The following is a 26,480-nucleotide window of genomic DNA, read 5'->3' as shown; positions in this document are numbered from 1 at the left end:
CTAGCTGATGATATTTTAGCACTTTGGTTAGGAAGGCATCCTCTAAAGGTGTAATCAAAGGTACAGCCGACCTCGAGAATAAACACTTTGACGTACATCAGGGGTGTTAGCTGAAATGCACTGTAAGAGAACACAGAATCATCATTAATCACCATGCTCAGCTTGACAGTAGAATGCTTGTATAGCATGATGGAGGACGAGATATATTTTGATATCAAATCCACTATTCTGTCCTGCCTACTTATGTAGAGTGTATACATCAGGCATACATGGACCCATTTGGCATGCAAATCACAAGTCAGGACCGTCTACCATACACATGGCCTGGGCCGTGGCTCAGCGGTCCAGGCACCTTGCCTGGTAAGCCAGCTCTACAGCGTGTCGCGGGTTCGAGTCCCGATCCCGACAAACTTTGCTGTGTGTCCTCCTCCCATCTCTCTCCCCCCTTTCCTGTCTACTTCAGACACCTTCACCTGTCAAATAAAGGCAAAAAATATCTTTAAAAAAGAAGAAAAGGAAGTCATTAAAATGAATGGCCTGATTCCTGTTGCTGATTCCTGACTTTACACTCAATTTTTTACCGTAGTAAACATTGTCGTAGTAAATACTTTATGCTTTCAGTCGCTATTTTGAAGTCTTCTTTCAATTAGCATGGAATGGGTTTTTATTATTCTGCTTTGTAAATTACATGCTTCTAGGGCAGTGGTTCCCAAACTGTGGTGCGTGCACCCCTTGTGGTGCACGAGCACCTTCTAGGGGGTGTGCGACATGAAAAGGCTAATGGTGGTGCTATGGTTTTATTTTAAATATATGCCAATATATGGCAAGTACTATATGCAGAATATAGCCTATGCTGCATATAATGCCATATTCAGGTTCATATATGAGCATAAATAGGAAATCTATGTCCCATATAGCTTATATAATTTATATTTCCATGTGGGGGGGGGGGGGGGGGGGTGCGTCAGTAAGGTCAGGAGGTAACAGGGGGTGCATGGCCAAAAAGGTTTGGGAACTGCTGTTCTAGGGTATCTACTAGCCTACTGGTTCTACAGAGGGAAGAGTCAAGGCACTAGCTGGTGACATCGAAAACATTTTCACACAATACTCCTCATATCATTCCTATTAGACCTTGCAAGCCGAGATCAATGTAGTCCAAGTAGGGAATGAGGCATTACCCCAGGTGAAGGAGTTTAAGTATCTCAGGGTCTTGTTCACGAGTGAGGGGAGGACGGAGAAGGAGATAAGCCGGCGAATCGGAGCGGCAGAGGCGGTATTGCAGTCACTGTAGGCCTACCGCACTGTTGTGACGAAAAGAGAGTTGAGCCAGAAGGCAAAAACTCTCTGTCTACCGAGCAATCTTCATTCCTACACCTCACCTATGGTCATGAAGTGTGGGTCATGACCGAAAGAATAAGGTCACGAATACAAGCGGCCGAAATGAGTTTTCTCCGACGGGTGGCTGGCGTCTCCCTTAGAGACTCGGAGAAGAGCAGCTGCTTCTTCGCCTTGAATGGAGCCAGCTTAGGTGGTTCAGGCATCTGGTCTTTGATGCACTTCCCACTGGGAGGTAAGGCTGTACCCTAGCCCTTTTTTTAGGACTCGAACTTCGGCAGGAATTTTCGAGCGAACATCCGGACCATTTGTTTCTAATTAATTTAAAAAATAACTAGGGCCGGGACTTTAACGCGTTAATTGAGATTAATTAACTACAGAAAAATTAACGCGTTAAAAAAATTAACGCATTTAATCGCACCTTTTTTTCCACCGCGGAACGTTTCTCACTGGGTGCGTTTCTAGTAGTACTGAATAGGCTGCGGCACGCGAGCAGCAGCAGCAGTTGTTCACTAGTCTACACTACAGGCTACAGCTCCGTCAGAAAGCCCAAACCCAAATGAATCGAATGAAGAAGCCGCTTATATCGCTTTTGCTCCATGGATGGGACATTTAGATGTAAAAGCTATCGGATGGACGCGTGGATAGCGGCATGGCTGTGTGCAATGTCAGGGAAAGGATCCATTTATGACCAACGTTAGCTTCTATGCTAGGCTTGCTAGCTGCTTCAGTTTAACATGTCTCACAGACCACCGGAGACGCGCGGTGATTTCACCACAGCACGAAGCTGTCAAGCTGTCCTCGATGCGAAACATACTGAAGTAGCAAGCGTGGGTCAGCCCCAACCTCATGTGAAATGTTTCCCCCATAATAAAGTTGTTTTTATTTGTTCTCATGCCCCGCCATGTAAAGCACATTTGAGTATTCATATACACACTGAAGACACTATATAGGCACTTGCTGCTCTTGTTTATCTGTTGGGATAAAAAAGTTGTATTGCTTAAAGGGGAATACCACTCATTTTCAACATTTTTCTATGTTGTTGTGTGCACTGGAAATAATAAAGTCACCCCATTATGTGTTGCCTATAGAACTGGAGGTCTGAAAAAAACAGTAACATTATGAAGTACATCTCAGTGACATCACAAAAATGTACTTCATAATGTTACTGTTTTTTTTCAGACCTCCAGTTCTAGGCAACACAGAATGGGGGGGGACTTTCTTATTATATCCACACAACAACTCTAAGGTATATTAATGACAGTAAAATGTTGAAAATGAGTGGAATCCCGTAGTCACTATTCACTGGGATACCAAAAAACATTTGAAAAAAAAGGTTTCTCACTGTTCTCGGGTTGAATATTGATATGCGATTAAAATGCGATTAATCGAGATTAATTAACTACAAAGCCTCTGATTAATTAGATTAATTTTTTTAATCGAGTCCCAGCTCTAAAAATAACCTTTGAGATATCCGTCTCGATCAGAGCGCAGCGCGTCTCCCCTGCTCTTTATCAATCTCTCTCGTCTCTCCCAACACACACACACACACACACACACACACACACACACACACACACAGTCAAGTGGCTCCGCGAAAACAGCTGATCTGCGAGCTTGCTGGCAGACGACAGCGTAGCTTGCTCGTTAGCTGTCACTCGTTCATTTGTTCCACCTGTGTAGAAGCGCATTGAAGTGGGCACAGGGCAAAAGCAGAACCTGTGACCGTTTTGCTTAACAATGATCAAAGTTCACTTCTTTTTAGCAATAGGCTATGTGATGCTAGAGAGCATAGATGCTAATATATTATGGCTGCTAAGAACGGTTCCCTCTATCAGCGATCATGCTGGGGTGTGTGTGTGTGTGTGTGTGTGTGAGTGAGTGAGACACGTCAGACATTCCATTCAATGGAACTCTTTTGTTCTCACAGAACAAGGTGAGAAAGGTCAATCACCTCAGCTGCAGGCCAATCACCAAATGAATGTGCAGTTGTGCACGGTAGACTTTGGAGAGGGACAGAAGAACAAGGAGATATACAAAATCATAACTTCTGACAGGAATGCACTAGAAACCTACTTTTTTTTACATGCTCATATCGCATTCTCGCCAAGATATATTTTCGAGTTAATAAAAAAGGAAAAAAATAATATTTTTGTTTTAATAAAAAAAATAAAAAAAATAAAACGAATGGTTCAAGCCCATTAATTAAGATTCGAGTGCCAACCCTAACGAGCGAACATTCGAACCTTGAATGTTTGGGGACAGCCTTACTGGGAGGAGACATCGGGGCAGACCAAGGCGCAGATGGAGGGATTACATCGACTCACTGGCCTTGGAACGCATCGGGATGAGCCCCCGGGAGGAAGTTACTAATGTTGCTCTGGAGAGGAATGTCTGGAGCTCTTTGGTGGAGCTGTTTCCCCCACGACCCGACTACGGATAAGCGGTTGACGATGGATGGATGGATGGATGGATGGATGGATGGATGGATGGATGGATGGATGGATGAAGCAGAGATCACTCAGTCCGTCTCGCAGATGATGATAAAAGCTACCTCCAGCCACGTTGTGTGCATCCCGCTCGCCCTCCACCCAGTCCCAGCTGTCACACTCACACTACTGCTATCTCTATCGCCGTTCTCTCATTCTCAGTCAATCCCAGTCTGCTCAGTAAGTTCTTGGGTTGGAATAGCTGCACCTATGGCAGCTATACCTCCTTAAAGGTGTATTCAGTGATTTCACTTAATTCAAATATCTTTTCTTTTTTTGTTTTGTTGTGATAATCTTCCCTACTATAGAGTGTGCTGACCATATAAGAAGTTCCTCCCTGTCCCCAGTTAACCCCTGAGGTAAAAAAAACCTTAGGTTTCGTTTTTGGCTAGGTGGCCCAGCCTTCATCCAATCAGGATAGAGAGGGGCCGTCCGCCAATCATGATCGAGCGGGGGCGGGCCTTGGTGTGCGTTGGCCTGTCGCATGTCCCCACACTGTAGTGCGTGCATGTGCACATCTTGTTACCGGGTGGACTGGGGGGTTTTCCAAATCACTGAATGCTCCTTTAACTCATTTCAGTCAGATAACTCACGAATAGATTTAACCAATATTTATTATAGAATCAGAATACAAGTGTGCATATATTATCTTGGCAACGCCAAGACGGCACAATTAAACACCATCATTAAATTGGTCAGCAGCCACATGAGCGAATGACATGTGGGTCTGCAAACACTATATACCCCCACATAGTAATGCAGCATATTAACCCCTCAAATAGATTTATGTCCCTTGAGCATAGCATGAACACGTTCGAGTATATCTAACTGAACTAACTCCGCAAGCTACATATCATTTAGACCTGAGGCAGATTGTTTTTTTTTTTTGTTTTTTTTAAGGGCTTCTAAATCCTAACAGTTTTCTGAAAAACCTATGTTTCTTTCTATGTCAGTGGTGCTCAATCTTTTCCATGTCAGAATTATCTGTATTTGGCCGCGGACCCCCCCCCCCCCCCCCTCCCACCATCTGATGTTGTTCCAAGGACCTCCCAGAAGGAAGCAAAGGAAGTTAAAATCGTTCACTGTGAAAGAATGCATATAGATTTGCGCCACATTTGGACGATTTAAAAAAAAAAAATAGTGCCCGCGCTACGAGCTTGTAGATCTGCTATTTTTCAATAGATAACATCGTCCTTAAAATACCAAAGGGGGTTCACCGTCCTGAATAGGATAACAAACGTGCATGTTTCTCCCACTCCGACTCCCACTTTCTCCTTTCAGGCCTCTCTCTAACAACCAGAGAGAGGGACTGCCTGAGCTCTCCGTGGGCTTCCATTTGATTAGCAGGATACATTCAGCCACCCAGCCAGGCAGGGACATAAGGGGGGGGGGTTGTTGCCAACAGTACTAGGAAACTAAGGGGTTTTCAATAACGAGGAAAAACGCTCTTAATGAGCTGCCTGCTTTATCGGTGTGTCTGCTGCTCCGAGAGTGGGTGAGTGAGGGTGATGATTATTGTGGTTTGTGGGAGTGTTTATGTGCTTGTGCATTTGCGGCGGGGCAGTAACTGGATTTCAGAGGAGAGAAAAGCGGATGGTATTCAGAGATAATGGAGATTGCCAGGCATTTGGGTAAATACGTGTGTGTGTGTTTGTGTGTTTGTGTGTGTGTGTGTGTGTGTGTGTGTGTGTGTGTGTGTGTGCTGTGTGCACGTGCGTGCGTGCGTGCGTGCGTGCGTGTGGTGCGTGCGTGCGTGCGTGCGTGCTGTCTTGACAAATGATTGACAGTGAAACTAATTACACCTGGTATTAGGCCAAGCCGAGGAGTTTAATTGGGGACCGGAAGATCCTGATTGCACGCTAAAATTATCACCTGAAACAATTAGCCAATGATTCCTTTCCATCCTGTCACCATGCCAGTGTACACCTACCTACAGTATTTGGCTCCGCGCAGCCTGCAAGTCCTGTCCTCTCACACATAATAATGGCCTCTGAGAATGTGAAATAGACTTTAATCCCTGAAGAACACATGAGTTGAGTCCCGGAATCCCCTGGGTTCGTGCTCCGTGAACACCGGAGGTCTGAGGTTTATCTCACACGGCCACCTTGCCCCATACAAAGGTGACTTGTAATTGGCAGTCGAGGAGGGGATGAATAGAAAGCTAAAGTGAGAGAGCGGTGACGACGACGGGGTGTGTTGGAATCAACTTTTAATAATGACCTAAAGTGAAGTTCTCTAGTTTAACTCCGGGGGTTGAGAATCAAATGAAGCATGTTTATCCAAGCTTATCCAACCAAGGGCAAACATTTTGTATCAGCCCCAGCTGCAACAGACCACTGAGTCTGGACACACTGCCCGCCCCCCCCCCCCCCCCCCCCCCCCCTCAGAGGGAAACTACTTAATGTTGATTACATTGCCATAGTAAGTAAGTGAGTATCGGCCAAGAACAGAGGAGTCTATCCCCGTTGCAATGCACTAGATCCCTGGGAGATGGATTGCTGAGGTGGAGTGCCACACCCACCACCATCTCCCAGTAATTACCGCACAACTTAACCCAAACTTGCTGTGCTATACTCATACGCTGAGTTGGCGGTGTCCGGGAACGAATCCATGACCTTGTCGACCTTGGAACAGAGCTTTATACCGACTGAGCCACCCTGACGCAACTACTATTAGACTGTAGACTCACTGCATGTATTCATAAAGACAATGAAACAATTGCATTTGAATCAACCCTAGCTTAAAGACCTCATGACACAGCTAGCAATCGTGATATACATAGAACGTAAAAAATCACACCTGTGTGATGTGAGGGGCATTTATATAGCACCTTTATCCAATGCGCTTTACATAGATTGTGCATTACATTCACCCATTCACGCACACATTCATACACCGATGGCGGAGGAAACCATGCAAGGCGCCAAATATACCCATTGGGAGCAATTCGGGGTTCAGTGTCTTGCTCAAGGACACTTCGGCACTAACTCTGGGGGAGCCCGGGTTCGAACTGGCAGCCTTGCGGTTACCATCCGGCCACTCTACCCCTGAGCCACCGCCGCAAATTGAAGTAGCAGTCCAAGCACTCCCCAGCTGCCATATACAGTAGAACATTGCTGCTACAGTATCCATATCCAACTGTACCAATGATTACCATGATTGGCATCAACAAGGATGGGATCATCCCACACATCCCATCCTTGGGATGCAAGAGACAAATTAAAGAGTCAAGAGACAACGTAAATAGTCTATTGGCTTAACCACCTTGATTAATTTAGCTATTCCCGCAGTGCCACTCTCTTGAAATAATGCTGGATGGATTTGAACGCCACTTGTGCAGACTGTAATGGATTAGCACTACCAGACGCCCGTCTTTCTTCTCTTTTCTCCAGATACTGTGGAACTGTGCAACTATTGTACCACTTAAGTACAGTCCCCAAATTAATAGTTTTCTAGAGTGAAATATATGATGTTGCTTATCGTGAGAACAATGGAGTAGCAGTCAATCAAATTAGCTATACTCAACCACCTCATTTGTTTACAAATAAGGTAAGCTTTGAAATAATGAACTGCATATAGTGCCCACATTTATTTGGGATTACTTGTACTTGCAGCAGAGCACAATGACATAGCGCTTTCCTCAACTTAACCTCATTCGTTTCCTACACAGCGTACAGTGTGGAGGACATCCAGTTATGCTCCTGAGAAACCTTAGATATTTATGCTTAATACCTGTTTAGGATGGCTTATATACAACACACACGACCAGCCCAGGTGCAGAGGGCCTGTCATCCGTCATATTTTTGAGTGGTGCAACCACTCCAAGGAACAGCAATGTCCGTGTTAACCTATGTGTTAACCTATGTGACTATGTGACTATGAGTAGCAGTAGGGGCAAAAGTGGCGCTGTTGTGCCAGAAACAGAGAGAGAGAGATAGTGCTGCACTGTTGCCTGCTAATGCGAGACAGAGAGAGAGAGAGAGAGGGGTGGGTCGGGGGGAGTTGCACCACTCAGTTCACACGGGTGTGATTTTTACCCTCGTTATAACTTGTGTTACTACTACTACTCTACTCTGTACCTCCATCTTTGTTTCCTTTAGACAGCTGCATTTCCCTCTGGATTAATAAAGGTCTATCCATCCATCAGAATCAAAGAAAAAGGAAGAAATCTAACGTCACACGCTTCGCTTCAAGTGCTTCCATAGCTCCTTGTTGTTGGACGCTGGTTCCGCCAAGTTGGGTTGACGTTGTGTCAAAGATCCGCTGTGTGGCTAAAGAACATCTTGAACATCATTTCCCCCAAAGTAATCCTGTTGGGATGTCCTTACAGTGGAGTTGTTAATCTGGATTTACAACGGAATTTACTGGAGTTTAAGCTCCAGGGCCCACAGTTTGCAGGGCCCTGTGGGAGACTATTTCAAATAGGTAGCCTACAGCTGTTGCTTCCGTCCAAACCGAATTGATAGGTCACTGATTGGTGTATTTCAATGTAACGCAACACAGGAACCCCAGCCCAGCTAGTGTTTTTGGTCGTCCAACAGTTTCTTAACGACTCAGTGGGAAGATCCAGCGTCGGTGAGCAGCCTTATATCTCTATGGGAGCAGCCTTATATCTCTATGGGAGCAGCCTTATAACTCTATGGGAGCAGCCTTATAACTCTATGGGAGCAGCCTCATAACTCTATGGGAGCAGCCTTATAACTCTATGGGAGCAGCCTTATAACTCTATGGGAGCAGCCTTATAACTCTATGGGAGCAGCCTCATAACTCTATGGGAGCAGCCTCATAACTCTATGGGAGCAGCCTCATAACTCTATGGGAGCAGCCTTATAACTCTATGGGAGCAGCCTCATAACTCTATGGGAGCAGCCTCATAACTCTATGGGAGCAGCCTCATAACTCTATGGGAGCAGCCTTATAACTCTATGGGAGCAGCCTCATAACTCTATGGGAGCAGCCTCATAACTCTATGGGAGCAGCCTCATAACTCTATGGGAGCAGCCTCATAACTCTATGGGAAAAGCCTCATAACTCTATGGGAAAAGCCTCATAACTATGGGAGCAGCCTTATAACTCTATGGGAGCAGCCTCATAACTATGGGAGCAGCCTCATAACTCTATGGGAAAAGCCTCATAACTCTATGGGAAAAGCCTCATAACTATGGGAGCAGCCATAGAACTCTGTGGGAGCTGTGCTGGCGGTGCGCTGAACGATTGTGTTAAAGGAGAATGTCATGCTAGAAGGCTTTCTTACCATTACTTGTCGTTGTTAGGTCCGCACCAAAATGATCCAGGTGTTATTTTGTGCAAAAACACATTATTGGCTCCACCATAAGCCCTCAATGGGGCGCTGGGTTTGAGTGCTAATTCGCTTATTTCCATTGCTCGAAAATCATTTTTTTAAAATAAATGGCCAAATTTGACTGAGGGACTGCCATTGGATTTTTTTGAATTTTCGTTTTGTCATGTCATATGAAAGCAGGGAATCATAGCTTCAAATTGACATATTGGTTGACCCACCAGTTTTGGAGATATAGTAATGTCTTGCAGAAAACAGCGAGTTGAGAAAACAGGCTTGAAAGGTTCACTTCTGTGGTCTCTAACATTACACCTATAGCTACATGTTTAAGCATTTATTTCATATTTACATGCCAATTTCAGCTCTGAAGTATCGTCTATCGCGAGACTTCGCGAGCTCCATGCAAGTGGATGGAACTCGCAAAGTCTCCGCAAAGTCTTGCGTTAGACGAGACTTCATGCTTTACGGCTGGGACACAGCAACGGGGGTTACTATGCAGTAAAGTGTCACGCTACACATACTGTTGACATTATGAAGAGAGGATTTATACCTGTGTGAACTGAGTGGTGTAAGGTATTATATAGCCTGATCAGCTGTGGTCTGACGTAATGTCTGACGTAATCAAATCAGCATCAACCAATCAGCATCAACCATGCTCATGTTTTGAGCACAGACAGACAGACACGTAAACTAACAAAGCCAGTTGTAGGAGTGGTTTACACCACTCAAAAAAGACCATTGGATAATTTGACATTTCTAAATTAAAAGGCCTCACAAGATTGTATTGTGAAGCCTATCAAGTTGCCCTTGAAATTTACTCCTGATTCAATACCTGTTAATCTGAAATAGAAAATTGTCTGGAAGAACATTTAACTTAATTGAATTGTGTCACCACCAAGTCACAAGGAATAACACTGAATTTGATCAGTTAATTTGTACTATCATTTAATACATTTAACAAGAGCTTCTCAGAGGTTGAATTACAATGAAAGAAAAACAGTTACTGTGATGGCATTAGGTATATTACAATGCCGATATAGGGTTGCGCAAAAACCCGACCTGCAGCACTGTATTGGCAATTGGTAAACTGGCAATTTATTATTGTGCGTGTTATTAGTATTTTTTGTTGAATTACTGATGACAAAGTTGTAAAAGTGCTCATTACCAGGGAGATAGCTTGAGACAAACCTTTGAATGCAGTATCCTTCTACCCTGGAACCTGAATTGGAACACTGCTTAATAGCTAATGCATGACTGTGACCTTAATCTTTGACCACCACAATCACATATGGAGGTAGAGATCTAATACGTTTAATGGCCTCATGTTTTGATGATGCAAAGTACTGAATTATTGCAGATGCAGACAGTAGTATACAGACAGCCTCAATCCTTTCACAATTCATCCAGATAAGCAATGCATTAACCCATGACGTTTGTAATACCAGACCATTATACAACTGAAAATACACATTTCTTGCTCATTTCTTGTTGAATCTTCAAACCCATCACTTGCATAGCAAATAAGAAATTCACTCTCAATATTATACATAGTATTTTCAAACATCTCAAATAAAACCTACATGATTCTGTTTTAATAGACAAATCACAATTCACAACATATTTTGCATTATAGTGCAAGACAAGACTATGGTAAGACAAATTATGAATAAAGATACTAATATTAGACTTTCCCATGATTCCCCATTTCCAAAATTTTGCTTCATTCTTCTAACTCACGGCAACAGCAACGACTGTAGCCGTGTCTGAAATAAGGTGGAGTGGTGGAACAATTAAAATAAATCATTGTTTCAACCCTAATATAAAATATAAAAGCATCGTGATGTAGGACTCACCTTTGGACTAACAATTAGGGGTTCAGTGTCTTGCTCGACACTTCGACACCAACTCTGGGGGGAGCCCGGGTTCGAACTGGCAACCTTGTGGTTCCTATCCAGCCACCCCTGAGCCACCGCCGCCGCAATTCAAGCAATCCAAACAAAACCAAAATCCCCCAAAGTTATGGGCCATTTACTTTAGCCATTGTCAAAGTCCTATGATAAATCTAACAAAACGATAAAGTGCCTCCAGTCCAACACAAAACTATACTACAATCAGCGGTAAACTGGTCATTTCCATCTTTACCTTGCATGCTGTGACGGTGCCCCAGTCTCTGAAGTAAGCTTGCAGGTATCCTTCATTTATATAAGGGTTCAACTTCTTCACAACCAGCCCATGGTCCTTTTAAAGTTTGGAAAAACATATTGATCGGCTTTAGGACGCATCTTCTTAAAAAATAAGACATATCTTAATACCCTTCTTCATCTTATTCCACACATGAAGAAACGAAAGAAGGAGTAAGAGGGATTGTTTGCTTACCAGGTCATAATGTTTTGACAAACTGACCATGTGTTTCTTGGGAAGACAAATGTACAGAGGGTGGTTTTATTTTATCTGCTGGGAAGAAATGGTATCAAGAGTCGTCTGTTCATAAAACTCAAATATTTAGGTGTGTGGCCCTAGACATATTTAATGGAATCACATGTAATGTGTTATTAAACAAAAAAGACCATTGGATAATTTCAATATTGTTTAACCCCTCCCCCCAACACAACATGATTTAAAGTTTATAATTAGTTATAGCACTTTTAATGTTAGTATAAAATACTATAGCATAGTTACATTAAATATATTTTTGTTAAATTAGTCACTGAAGGACATACACTCAACTAAAGGCAATTAAGAAACTATTTGCTGGGGTACTTACTGCCGTCCATTGCGGAGATGTTCATGAACCAAGTTTAGTCAATAACAGAGTAAAGACTGTGACCGCTGAGTCATAAGGACTCCCATCAACTTGAGAAGCTAAGGGCCTTCATTGGAAACATACAGAGAAGGAGTGGCCTACATTGGAAAACCATAATGATAGTCTTATGTTGACTGTCAACTTAAGTTATGTTGTTTTGCAGCATGGTTTACTGGCTTACCTGAGGAACTTGTTCAAGGGCCTTGAGGGACAGTGTCCGTATATAAAAAATCACACCCGTGTGAACTGAGTGGTGTAAGGTCTTATATAGCCTGTCTGACGTAATGAAATCATGTCTGAAGTAATGAAATCACACCCGGGTGAACAGGGTGAACATAGCAACCATGCTCATTTTTTCTGCACAGACAGACAGACAGACAGACAGACAGACAGACAGACAGACAGACAGACAGACAGACAGACAGACAGACAGACAGACAGACAGACAGACAGACAGACAGACAGACAGACAGACTAACAAAGCCAGTTGTAGGAGTGGTTTACACCACTCAAAAATGCAGACCTAACAATGACAACTAAAGGTAAGAAAGCCTTCTAGCACGAAACTTTCCTTTAAGTGCACGTGGATTACGCGCGTGCATGGGGCCTTTTGATTTGGTGTAGCGCCAGGGCGCCTCGGAGGGGTTGATTCGGCACTGGGGAGTTGATTGAAGTAACTGGCTGCCAGCCTCAACATGGCCGTATTATGCAGCCATTCCGTGACTCAGGAAAGGTTGCTGTTTTCGGCTCTATATGTGCAGTGGTGGAAAAAATACTCAAAGGTTTTACTTAAGTATAAATACTGCAATGTAGAACTACTCTGTTACAAGTAAAAGTCTGGAATTAATCATTTCAAAATTAAAAAGTATAGGCCTACTAATTATGAAGAATCTAGCAGATCTACAAGCTCACAATGCGGCAAATCACGACGCATTGTATAGCTTGTAGATCGACTATTTTCTAATGTATATATGTAGGGCTGAAATGGTTACTGTATGTTTTGTAATAATAATAGAAATCTACAAAGTACCTAAAGTTTTCAAATAATTGTAGTGGATTAAAAAGTCCAATATTTGCCTCTGAGATGTAGTGGAGTAGAAGTAAAAGTACTTGAAATTGGAAATACTCAAGTAAGATGCAAATACCTCAAAACTGTACTTAAGTACAGTACTTAAGTAAATGTACTTAGTTACTTTCCACCATAGGCTCTATGATGTGGTTCCTTTGAGATCAACGCCAGTTTCTCCTCCGCAGAGAATTCTAACTTAATCCATTTTGGGCAGGAACCCCTTTTGGTGTTAGCATTATGTTATGCTTTAGCTATTGAAAAATAGCAGATCTACAAGCTCATTGCGCGCCACCGAGTGGCGCGCTACGAGCTTGTAGGTCTGCTATTTTTGAAAAGTCGTGAAAATGTGGCGCAAATCTTTGAATATATATTTCAGAGCTAACATTTTTAACTAAAATATTGGCTTCTGGGGAGTCCCTGGAACTACATATTTTGAGATGGGGGTCCGTGGCCCAATAGAGATAATTCTGGGGGTCCTTGGCATGAAAAAGGTTGAGCACCGCTGACATAGAAACATGAGTTTTTCAGAAAAATGTTAGGATTTAGAAGCCTATTTTTTTAATCGACCGCAGTCCAAAATGGATTAATATCCGAAGCAACCGCGTCTGGCGGCCATGCGTCACATATACTCCTACGCAGGCCCGGTTCTTCCTACAGGCCGACGAAGCAACGGCTTCGAGCGCCATGGGGGAGGGGCGCCAAAAAAAATAAAAATAAAAAAAACATTTTATTTTTTATTTTTTTTTAAACATTTATTTTTATTTTTTTTACTCTGTCCCAACTCTGTCTGCACCGTGTCCCCCCAGTGCCTCCCCAGTGCCCCCCCAGTGCCTCCCCAGTGCCTCCCCAGTGTCTCCCCAGTGCCAGTGTCCCGCCAGTGCCTCCACAGAGCCTCCCCAGTGTCCCCACAGTGCCTCCCCAATGGACCCCCAGTGCCTCCACAGTGTGTCCACTGTCCCCCCAGTGCCTCCACAGTGTCTCCTCAATTTTTGGGACAGAGTAAAAAAACAAAAAAACAAAAAAAATCCTGCTTGGGGCGCCAGATTGCTCAGGACCGGCCCTGCTCCTACGGCCTGTATTTGAACAGGTTTGCCCTTCATGCTGATATGCAGTCCCTCAGCTGGACATGCCCTCGGGCAACCACAAATGCCTGTGTCATAATAATGGTTATGTGATTTCCTGATTGTCCACTAGATGAGACAGACAGCTTCCCTGGAGACAGCTTCTCTCTCTCTCTCTTCCCTTCCCTTCACTTCACTTGCCTGCCAATCAAGCTCACAACGTGTGAGCTTTTAGATCGGCTATTTCCACAATTGCTGGGGGAGGGGGGGGGGGGGGGGGGGGGGGGGAGCACGTAACTTTGGGAAAGTGTCATAGTAGCTTGTTTACAACTGAAACGGACTTCCTGTGCATAACTTCCTCTTCAAAATAAGAGCCACATTTAATGATTAGTCAACACTAGTTTTATTTTTACGTCTACTTACAGGACACTAACATCACATTTGAGTTCCTTTTGAATGCCTATCAGATTTCTCTACATAACTGTCTCAGCTGTTGGTGCACAAATGCGCCTTGCATGCCTTTGATCTACGCGCAGAAAACATTTTGACGACGTATGCGCACTGGCGCATCGGTTGTGTGCCCCCCTGATTATTAATAACATCTAAACATGTAACATGTAAACACAACATGAACATAGTACTCTTATTATGCATATCGCATTGTCGCCGAGAAATCATTTTGAATGGTTCAAGCTCATTAATTAAGATTCGAGTGCCAACACTAACGAGCGAAGGTTCAAACCCTGAATGTTCGGGACAGCCTTAACACACACACACACACACACACACACACACACACACACACACACACACACACACACACACACACACACACACACACACACACACACACACACACACACACACACACACACACACACACACACACACACACTGAATTTAACTTCAATGAAATTAGTTTGGGAGTCTGTTTCAGATGTTTCTGAGGAGCCAACACAGGATTTCTGGTACACACTACACAGTAACACCTATAAGCCAGGGGTTCTCAACGTTTTTGGCTGGGGACCGCCGGAAATGCTTTGGCCATGTCTCACGGCCTCTGTGGGTCTTCGTCAGGTGTGACCTGACGAAGACCCACAGAGGTCGAAACGTTGTAACAAATAAATAAATCTTCCTGGGAGCTACAACTCAGTGTGCGGACATCCCTTCCTTTTTCAGGGGGTGTACTTGTACATCATGTCCAGGGGGTGTACTTGTACAGTACATCATGTCCAGGGGGTGTACTGGTACATCAAGCTGCCTCACGCTACAGAAACAGGAGACAGGCTCCTGCCCCTATGGGCATCATGGTTCTAGTATTTTCAACCCTTTTCATATCAAGGCCCATTATTTATTCAACATTTGAGACACGAACCACCATTTCTTGAGCTTTAGCCTCGCAGACCCAAAACTACATTATATTTTGTCATCGTTGGATAAGATTTTGTCCACGATTCCATGCTATAGCTGTATTGATGTGGTACCATAGGAGAGATAACAAGCAAATGATGTTCAAAATAACAATTCTTCTACATTTTCTAGTTGTTGTTGATTTCTTGTAAAATAAATAATGCAGATGTTTTAACAAAAATGGAACTCTTGAGCGTAAAAATGAAACCAAATGGACCCGGTCCCCGGACCACTGATCTATGAGGCTTACTACTAGGCATGTAATGATGTATATCGTAAATCGATTTAAATCGATATGAATCCCGACGATATGAATCGATTTTTTATTTTTTTTAGATATTTTTTTTTTGCGGCTTACGCCTTTTATTGGTTTTTGAAGGGACAGACAGTAGGCTGACAGGAAACGGGAGAGAGATGGGGGAAGACATGCAGTAAAGGCCGTGTCGGGCTCGGGAGTCGAACCCGCGGCACACTGCGACTGGATTACCAGTCGGGTGCCCAGACGGTTACGCCACCGCCTGGGCGATATGAATCGATTTAATACAAAATAAAAAACGATTTTCAAAAAGGTGAATTATGGTGTGTGTGTGATGTGAAATGTGAGCTTTAATCATATTCCATATTCAAGTGCTTTTGGAGAGAAATGAGACAGACTCCATGCAGTCACGTTCAGTAGTAGAACACTGCAGAGGGGAGCTGTGTGTGTGTGTGTGTGTGTGTGTGTGTGTGTGTGTGTGTGTGTGTGTGTGTGTGTGTGTGTGTGTGTGTGTGTGTGTGTGTGTGTGTGTGTGTGTGTGTGTGTGTGCCCAGGTGATGGCCGTTGATGTTCATTAATACCTCAAGGAAGGCAATTATGTTTCTGCACTGTCAAAGGTCTACATCTATCCTAAGATGCCATCAAAGAAAGTTTTTTTTTTTAATGTTAACTCAAGCTTTACAGTTGTTGCACATAAATTGAAAAGTAATGCTACTTTTGCAATGTAGTTAAATAAACATTGTGAAAAAAGCTTGGGGGGAAAGATAAATCATAAAAAAAAATGTCATTTTTCTGGAAAAAAGTTTTTGTTAAAAAAAAGCGTGAAAAATCATATTGTGACCCTAATATCGTGATTCGAGTCGTGTTGTGAGTTCAGTGAATCGTTACATGCCTACTTACTACTACCTGGCAGAAACAATATACCAACACGTGGTTTTGATTCATCCACACCTGTCTGTCTCTCTCTCTCTCTCCCAGGCGTGCTGCTCCCTCAGCAGAGTTTTCGGTGGACAGGGCCCGTCACCTCATGTCGTTCCTGACCATGCTGGGGCCCAGTCCAGACTGGAACGTGGGCCTCTCTGCCGAGGACCTCTGCACCAAGGAGTGTGGCTGGGCGCAGAGGGTCGTGCAAGACATGATCCCCTGGGACGCGGGCACCGACAGTGGGATTTCCTATGAGGTCAGTGACAGCACTACCGAAAACCCGATCTCACCCAAACGCAGCGAAATAGCACAAATTTTGCAATTCCGTACCGCATCTTCTTCTTTTCCTTTCGGCTTTTCCCTTCAGGGGTCGCCACAGCGAGTCATCTGCCTCCATCTCACCCTATACCTCTGTCTCCTCTTCTCTCACACCAACTAACTTCATGTCCTCTTTCACTACATCCATACATCTTCTCTTTGGTCTTCCTCTAGGCCTCCTGCCTGGCAGTTCCAACCTCAACATCCTTCTACCGATATACTCACTATTCCTCCTCTGTACGTGTCCAAACCATCTCAGTCTGGCCTCACTATGGCCTCACTCACACCTTTCGATCTAGCATACAACATTGATGCATGCTAGATGTAAGCAAGATGTAAGTGTCATGGCCCCAATGCATTTCCAATGGAAGTCACATGGTTTGATACAACATTTTGGACTACAAGCTGTTGTATCGCTTTCGGCTGTGTTTCGACTGCCCCCCTCCCCCTCATACAACACAAATGTTGTGTCAATGACAAACCATGTGACTCCCATTGGAAATGCATTGCGAGCTTGCATCAGCTATACATCTCATACAACAAGCATACATCAATCTGTTGTGACCGTATGAGTCGCCCCTATGGCTTTATCTCCAAAACATCTGACATGTGCTGTCCCTCTGATGTCCTCGTTCCTGATCCTATCCAATATGGTCCATCCATGTTACTCCCAGAGAGAACCTCAACTTGTTAGTCTCTCCAGCTGTGCTTCTTTCGTACAGTACATACAGTACACGCCTAGAAAACACCCGAATCCGTACATATTACACAACTACTGTTTTGACTGCGATGGAGGCGTGGCTAAGGCAGCTTTCACTAGTATTGTATGTACAGAATGGCCAATCCGTGTTTGGGTGAGTTCGGGTTTGACATTAATTATGATTCTGTGTTATTGAGTTACAACTCGGACGGGGCTGAGTCGGCTCTACCCGAACTTTGCAACGTTCAACACGGCAACTCGCGCTCGGTGGTGCCTCCTAGTGGCTCAAGTTCGGTAGAGATGGCACGTACCCCTCTGTCATTGTCTATATCTTAGAGTATATTTTAATGGAGACGTCACCGGATTTCTCCTCTCATCCACTTGCATTGAGTTGCTCATCCAGCGCATGAGGCATTCTTCCGGGTTGGAAGCAGTGCATTCTGGGATTGCTTGTGGGCCAGTTGTGAACGCGCTGGGCCGATGACTATCATTGCGTGCGTTCACGTATGAAACATAGCGTTCACGTGTTATCGGCCCATACGTGAACGTGCGCAATGCATAATGCTGGCTCGAGCTGCAATACCACATTCGGCCACTATGTCTTTTTCGCCTCAGGGTTTCCTCTCGGTGACGTCTCTATTATATTTACTAGTCCTTACCCGTTGTGAGATATTCCCCCCCCCCTTGTGGCTGCAGGGGGTACTGCGCCCTGGGTGCGTTTTCGCATTTTTAATTCACTAATAAATGTATTATTAATGTATAATGTGTTAAATTGGAAAATGGGCTTCGTTAAGACCTCCATATTATTATGGTCAATGCCTGTGTGAAAAGTGGGAGCGATTGGTGCAGGCGGTGAGGAGATACGGCAGTTACAGTGACACACATTCATTCATTCAGACATTGACTGAATTATAGTATGATGATGATACTCTGAAGTCTATATGGGGAGGAGTTCAGTGTAATATGTAGGCTACAGATGTGGGGGTTTTCTAGGCGTGTATATGTACGGAATTGCAATCCGTGCTATTTCACCGTGTTTGGGTGAGACCGGGTAGGCACTGAAATACTCTAGCATCGGTTGCTAAAGCCTGTTTCATACTTAGCTGCGCAAAGAAAACAATGGATCTATCCAGGATAGGCTCACGGATGCATTGTAGTGCGAGTGTTGCGTTTGGAGATCGACTATTTTCGGTGAACGACTCCTGCATACAACAAAGTATAAAAATCAGGTTTTACTGTACCTATTGTAAAGGAGGAATTTTACTTTCAACTCACTTTATTTCCAATGTTGGCTGCTCTAAACTCATTCAGGTTTATTTTTTTATTTTTTTTATAAAGCACTCAATACTCATAGTTACAAATGGGGAAACTCTAATTTTGTATTCATTTAATGGAAGTAGATATCAGATTGTGCATGTCACACGTCGATAGTAACATTATTTATTTGTTAACCCATTTAGGGTCGAAATTAAAAAAAAACGTTAGCTCTGAAAGAATATATATTCAAAGATTTGTGCCACATTTTTACGATTTTTCAAAAATAGCAGACCTACAAGCTCGTAGTGCGCCACTCGGTGGCGCGCTATGAGCTTGTAGATCTGAAACTACTTTTCAAAATAATAATAATAATAATAATAACTTTATTTATATAGCACCTTTCCAAAAACAAGTTTACAAAGTGCTTTACAGATAATAATAGCAGTAAAAATACAATAAGAAAAAAACACAATTAAAACATTTCATAAAAAGGCTGTGCAATAAAGGTGAGTTTTTAACCGCGATTTAAAAGAGGATACTGAGTTTGCCAGCCTGAGATCCTCAGGTAGTGAGTTCCACAGCCGAGGGCCCCGTACAGCAAAGGCCCGGTCGCCTTTTGTAATAAGGCGAGATTTTGGAACCTTCAATAGGGTTTCTCTGGATGATCTCAGGCAGCGGCCAGGCTTGTAGGGAGTTAAGAGATTACAGATGTAAGCAGGTGCTTGACCATTTAGAGCTTTAAAAACAAGTAATACAATCTTAAAATCTATTCTAAAACGTACAGGTAACCAATGAAGTGCCGCAAGGACAGGTGTAATGTGCTCACTTCTCTTAGTGCGGGTCAGTAGCCTAGCAGCTGCATTTTAGTTGTAGTCTGTGAATGTAAAGTGGAAGTGAGAGTATTATTGTCCCTATAGTGTGGCCAGCAGCAGTGGCAGTTTTATAAAACCCACAAAAGGTCTTCCAGAGTTACGAGAACGACCAACGTGAAATATTTCATTTTCAGTGGTGGAAAGTTACTCAAGTACTGTACTTAAGTACAATTTTGAGGTATTTGTACTTTACTTGAGTATTTCCAATTTCCAGTACTTTTACTCCACTTGTACATATCAGAGGCAAATATTGGACTTTTACTCCACTACATTTATTTTAAAACTTTACCTACTAGTTACTTTGTCGAAGTCTTATTTCAAAACATACATTAACCACTTCAAGCCTATATACATTTTGGCCATTTGAAAATTGCCGATCTACAAGCTTGTGAGCTTGTAGATCTGCAATTTTCAAAATATGTTTATACATTTTGAAAACTTGAAACGGGACATTCTGCATAGTGAGTACTTTCCACTTTTGGTCCTTTAAGTACATTTTAATGCCAATATTTTTGTACATTTTGAATTCCGGACTTGTACTTGTAACGAAGTATAGTTCTACATTGCAGTATTGATACTTTTACTAAGTAAAGTAAACAATTGAGTACTTTTTCCACCACTTTTAATTTTGAAGAATGGTAGTTTGAGACTTTCGGGGGAAATATTATGATTCAGGTCTATTGTTTTGTCTATTGTGGACACGTTTATTTGGTCTCCTGGCTCTGAAGGCTCTCATCAACACCAAACCGCCACTGCCTGTGTTTTACTTTTAAGTCGACGACACAACACAGGGTGGAAAGTAACATTTACATAACCCATTTAGGACCGAGACCAGATTCTACAAAACGTATTCTAAAACCTTTCCAAAAACAAGTTTACAAAGTGCTTTACAGATAATAATAGCAGTAAAATAATACAATAAGAATAAAACAAAAGAAACACAATTAAAACATTTCATAAAAAGGCTGTGCAATAAAGGTGAGTTTTTAACCGCGATTTAAAAGAGGATACTGAGTTTGCCAGCCTGAGATCCTCAGGCAGTGAGTTCCACAGCCGAGGGCCCCGTACAGCAAAGGCCCGGTCGCCTTTTGTAATAAGGCGAGATTTTGGAACCTTCAATAGGGTTTTGCTGGATGATCTCAGGCAGCGGCCAGGCTTGTATAGGGAGTTAAGAGATTAACATCTATTCTAAAACTTACAGGTAACCAATGAAGTGCCGCAAGGACAGGTGTAATGTGCTCACCTCTCTTAGTGCGGGTCAGTAGCCTAGCAGCTGCATTTTGTATCAGTTGTAGTCTGTGAATGTAAAGTGGAAGTGAGAGTATTATTGTCCCTATAGTGTGGCCAGCAGCAGTGGCAGTTTTATAAAACCCACAAAAGGTCTTCCAGAGTTACGAGAACGACCAACGTGAAATATTTCATTTTCAGTGGTGGAAAGTTACTCAAGTACTGTACTTAAGTACAATGTTGAGGTATTTGTACTTTACTTTAGTATTTCCAATTTCCAGTACTTTTACTCCACTTGTACATCTCAGAGGCAAATATTGGACTTTTAGTCCACTACATTTATTTAAAAAAAAATTAGTTACTTTGTCGAAGTCTTATTTCAAAACATACATTAACCACTTCAACCCTATATACATTTGGGCCATTTGAAATTTGCCAATCTACAAGCTCACAATGCGTCGCGATGCAACACATTGTGAGCTTGTAGATCTGCAATTTTCTAAATATGTGTATACATTTTGAAAACTTGAAACGGGACATTCTGCATAGTGAGTACTTTCCACTTTTGGTCCTTTAAGTACATTTTAATGCCAATATTTTTGTACATTTTGAATTCCGGACTTGTACTTCCCGGAAGTGCGTACATTTCGGTGGTGTCACTTCAAATAGGGACCGTGCGGGCTGAAAACCATGGCATTCTGTGCCAAATCACTAGATGTGGCTGTGGCCGGGGAAAGAGTCAAGTAATAGGGCCATGGCTCAGTGGTCCAGGCACCTTGGCTGGTAATCCAGTCTGGCAGTGTGCCGCGGGTTCGACTCCCGATCCCGACGGCCTTTACTGCATGTCTTCCCCCCATCTCTCTCCCCATTTCCTGTCAGCCTACTGTCTGTCCCTCCATAAAAAAAAATAAAAATAAAGGCGAAGGCCACAAAAACAAACATAAAAAAAAAGAGTCAAGTAACAAATGTCAGTACTTTTTCCACCAGGGTTATACGGGGACATTACATTACAATCGCTGTCCCTCGACAATCACTTTGTGTTGTACACTTAGCTTTAACCCTGTGGTAACCCTCATTCCATCTCACCATGACGAGCTGGGTCTCTTCTTGCGAGGCGGCCTCTTATTGCCTTCACCCTCACACTGACTCTGTCATTATGCCTCATCTACTTCCGTCTCCATCTCACCTCTGGCCCGCTCGCTGCCATGAGTCACACATCCAGGATCTGGATGATAACCGCACACATCTCACCTCTACACTTATACCAGCAGCCCTCCGACCATTACAGTGTCATCACCCCCCGATCTGATTCTACTTTAACCCATTTAGGCCTGACGTTGAAATAAAAAAAACGTTCACTCTGAAAGAATATATATTCAAAGATTTGTGCCGCATTTTTACGATTTTTCAAAAAATAGCAGACCTACAAGTTCATAGCGCGCCACTCGGTGGCGCGCTATGAGCTTGTAGATCTGCTATTTTTAAATAGCTAAAGTATAACATAATGCTTAGTTAAAACACCAAAAGGGGTTCCCGCCAAAAATGGGTTAACCCATTTAGACTTGAGACCAGACACTACAAATGTCTTCTAAATCATGACAGTTTTCTGAAAAACCCTACTGTATGTTTCTATGTCAGTGGTTTTCAAACTATTTCATGTCAAGGACCCCAAAAATTATATGTATTCGGCCGCTCACCCCCATCTGAAAATATGTTGTTCCAGGGACCCCCCCAGAAGAGTTAAAAACGTTCACTGTGAAATAAGTATTCAAAGATTTGCACACATTTTCATGATTTAAAAAAATATAGCAGATCTACAAGCTCGTAGCGCGGCAATCGGTGCCGCACTATGAGCTTGTAGATCTGCTATTTTTCAACAGCTAAAGTTTAAAATAATGGTTAAAAGCTATAAGGCCATGTTAACCATGTTAAATTGGTTAACATGGTTGAAAGATTTCCTCTCACGCCCCCCTCCTCACCCTCAGGTGTTGTCTACCTGTCTCCAGCACTCACTGGTAATACGTTAGGGTGTGTGTGTGTGTGTGTGTGTGTGTGTGTGTGTGTGTGTGTGTGTGTGTGTGTGTGTGTGTGTGTGTGTGTGTGTGTGTGTGTGTGTGTGTGTGTGTGTGTGTGTGTGTGTGTGTGTGTGTGTGTGTGTGTGTGTGTCTCACGTGCGTGCCGTGCGTGGGTCTGTTTTTTTGTAGTACAGTACTTGTTACTTCTATCAAAAGCAAATAAAGCATTGAATAAAGCATACATTTATAAATGTTAAGACAAACACATTCCATCAATAAAAAATATATAATAATTATAGGAAGTAGTGAAAATAGCTGATCTACAAGCTCGCAACTCAGCGCAAAGCTGGGCTTGTAATTCTGCTATTTTCACTAGTCACGCCTCATCTCTCTTGTGGGCCTCTCGATCTCAAAAGTTTGGGAACCACAATTAGGAGATGAGGTTAGGATTATAATAATGTTGCGTTAGCCATATTAACCCATTTCTATTTCAGTCGTTCTTCGATTTTTCAAAAATAGCAGACCTACAAGCTCGTAGCGCGCCGCTATGAGCTTGTAGATCTGCTATTTTTCAATAGCTAAAGCATAACATAATGCTAACACCAAAAGGGGTTCCCGCCCAAAATGGGTTAATTACAGCGTGCAGTGGATGGTGGTCGCCAATAAAACACGTGCGTCGCCGATGGAGTTTCAGCCAGGAATGATGCAATATTTATTTGCGCATGCTCGGGTAGAAAAACAGTGTAGCTGTGCACAAAGGCACTTGATAATGTCAACATGAATTTGCATAATTAAAGCTGCTATAAGCAATATTATGTCAAAATGTTAATGATCTTTTTTTTATTTATTTTTATTCAGACAGCCAGCAATGAGTAAAATGCTCCCAAAAATGTAGTCTCTGTGACACATCTAGGGGCCATAATCTGCATTCAAAGATGTTCCTAGAGGCCTGGGCCATGGCTCAGTGGTCCAGGCACCTTGGCTGGTAATCCAGTCTGGCAGTGTGCCGCGGGTTCGACTCCCGATCCCGACGGCCTTTACTGCATGTCTTCCCCCCATCTCTCTCCCCATTTCCTGTCAGCACTGTCTGTCCCTCCAAAAAAAAGGAAAAAAAAGTTCCTAGAAGCTTTGTCATTGGTCGAAAAATATCCGGTCGAAATAACCAATCAGGAAGGAGACAGGCACATCGACCAATGGTAAAGCTTATAGGAAAATCTTTGAATGCAGATTGTGGCCCCATATTGCTTATAGCAGCTTTTAGTGTAATAGTCAACAAATAAGAGTTAGTTTAAGATAAATGTTGAAGATTAAAGTTTAGTTTAGTTAGTGTGTCAGAGGTTACAATAATTAATGCAGTAATTTAATAGTCAATGAAAATCAGTCGAAAGTCCTCCCAAGTCAAGCAGTATACTGTGTGTGTGTGTGTGTGTGTGTGTGTGTGTGTGTGTGTGTGTGTGTGTGTGTGTGTGTGTGTGTGTGTGTGTGTGTGTGTGTGTGTGTGTGTGTGTGTGTGTGTGTGTGAAGAAACTAAATGCATTTGTGAAACCTTTGGCTGATCCCTCAGAAGATGAACCTTTTGAACTTTCTGTCTCTTGCTTGTTTTGGCTGGTTCCAAGGAATGACTTCACCCACTCTTTTCCTCTCTCTCTCTCTCTCTCTCTCTCTCTCTCTCTCTCTCTCTCTCTCAGCCGTAGGCTAAAGGGAGGTTTTGCATTAAGGGTCAGGTCAAGGTCAAGAAGATAAGTTGTAGATTATTTCATTATTCAGAAGTCTGTTTAATATGGAATAGTATAGTCCTTTATGCACAGTGGAGTTTGTTGACCAGAGGTATATTTCTCGCGCTGTATGATTCTGCCACCTGTTGGTAGGTCCTAGTATAATACTGTTAAATAAAATTGTATACAGTATAGTGTTTTGAACCGAAGATTTAAATGTAGACACTTGCTGATGATGCCATTATCTACAGTTATGCTGCACAGTCTTCAACAGAGCTATAGTTACTGTATATCCACGTTGTTTCTAACCACTACTTCTTCTTAATTTTCTTGATGATCAACGTACCATATCAACATTAAGTTTAAATACCGGTATTTCCAACTGATTTTGATTATCCATGGGCTATACATACAGGTTAACCTTTATTTCAATTTCTTCTTCTTTAGAAATGTATTTGTTTTGTACATTGTACATTCTTTCACATCAAGATGTAATAATGATCATTGACTTAATCCAAATCTTCCAGACTCCCTCCCAGTCCCCATGCTAGAGTTAGGAGTTTGAATGGATATAGAATTATGGGCAGGACATCATTTACTGTAGATATAGATGAGGGGACTTTATTTAACTGATTAAACTTGTTTGAATACTTCATTTTAACACGATCAGCGCCGGGATTCCTTCAAAATAGAAGACATGGCCGCTTTTACTCTGTAAAGACCCCCCCGCACCCTTTTTTTGCTTGCTTACCTTGCTCTCGTATCCATAATATCGCTAAATAATCCATCGCGTTCACATTTTGAACAAGAGGCAGTTGAGAAGTCAGAAATGAAGAGCTTAGTATATCCATCAGATCAAAACCACGGAGAGCGCCCTGGATTAGGAGAGACGAGGCATTCTTTTCTGGTAAACAGACCGGACCGGACCGGACCGCGCATGAACAAAGAGCGAAGCGTATGGTGGTTCCACTCAAAAGTAAAAATTGATTGGTTAAGATTGGCTTCCAAAGTTTTCAGGAGTGGCCCGTTTTTTACAAAATGCTGCAAATCATTAACAGCGTCCGATTGCAGTTAAACTGTGCACGCATCTTACAACTATAGGGAATTCCAAAAACGCTCCAATACTGGTGGGCATGTTATTATTATTGTGTTTAGCTTTTTACCCCTGTAGTTGAATTTGTATTCACAAAGACTGACCACTATTTTGACCAAATTAAATAGGTAAGATCCAGGCCCATGGACTATATCAGCCACACACACCAAATCCCTGAGTGAGTGAGTGAGTGAGTGAGTGAGTGAGTGAGTGAGTGAGTGAGTGAGTGAGTGAGTGAGTGAGTGAGTGAGTGAGTGAGTGAGTGAGTGAGTGAGTGAGTGAGTGAGTGAGTGCAAAATGAACTTGTGTTACTATGCAAAGGATGGAGCCTGTTGTCCGTGTCTTCGAGTCCAAAGATTAATGTGCTGACTATACTGTAGTCTCCCATCTGCATGTGTTCTCTTCTGACATACAGTACGCTTGTATCTTTGTGTGTTTGTGTGTGTGTGTGTGTGTGTGTGTGTGTGTGTGTTTGTGTGCGTGCGTGCTCTTCCCCTCAGTCTCCCAACAAGGCAACGGTGCCCCAGGAGAAGATCCGTCCCCTGACCAGTCTAGATCACCCCCAGAGCCCCTTCTATGACCCCGAGGGAGGGGCCATCATCCCGGTGGCCAGGCTGGTGGTGGAGCGCATTGCCAG

The 26,480-nt window shown here is 43.0% G+C and overlaps 1 protein-coding gene across 1 annotated transcript in view; it reads left to right on the top strand.

The window, feature by feature from the left end:
- The window catches only part of spon1a (spondin 1a), a gene marked incomplete at its 5' end in the record, with an annotated part of 197,525 nt that overhangs the window by 155,670 nt on the left and 15,375 nt on the right, over positions 1-26,480 (top strand). The window contains 2 exons of the mRNA XM_079498017.1: positions 16,701-16,902; positions 26,344-26,480. The exon at positions 26,344-26,480 is cut by the window's right edge and continues 4 nt beyond it. Coding sequence (XP_079354143.1) covers positions 16,701-16,902; positions 26,344-26,480 — 339 coding nt within the window. The remainder of the gene's footprint in view (positions 1-16,700; positions 16,903-26,343) is intronic.

Source organism: Electrona antarctica (genome assembly GCF_951216825.1).
Source record: "Electrona antarctica genome assembly, chromosome: 3".
In the NCBI taxonomy this organism is placed as follows: domain Eukaryota; kingdom Metazoa; phylum Chordata; class Actinopteri; order Myctophiformes; family Myctophidae; genus Electrona; species Electrona antarctica.
Note: the sequence above shows the minus strand (reverse complement) of the source record. Positions and strands in the feature narration are given on the sequence as shown.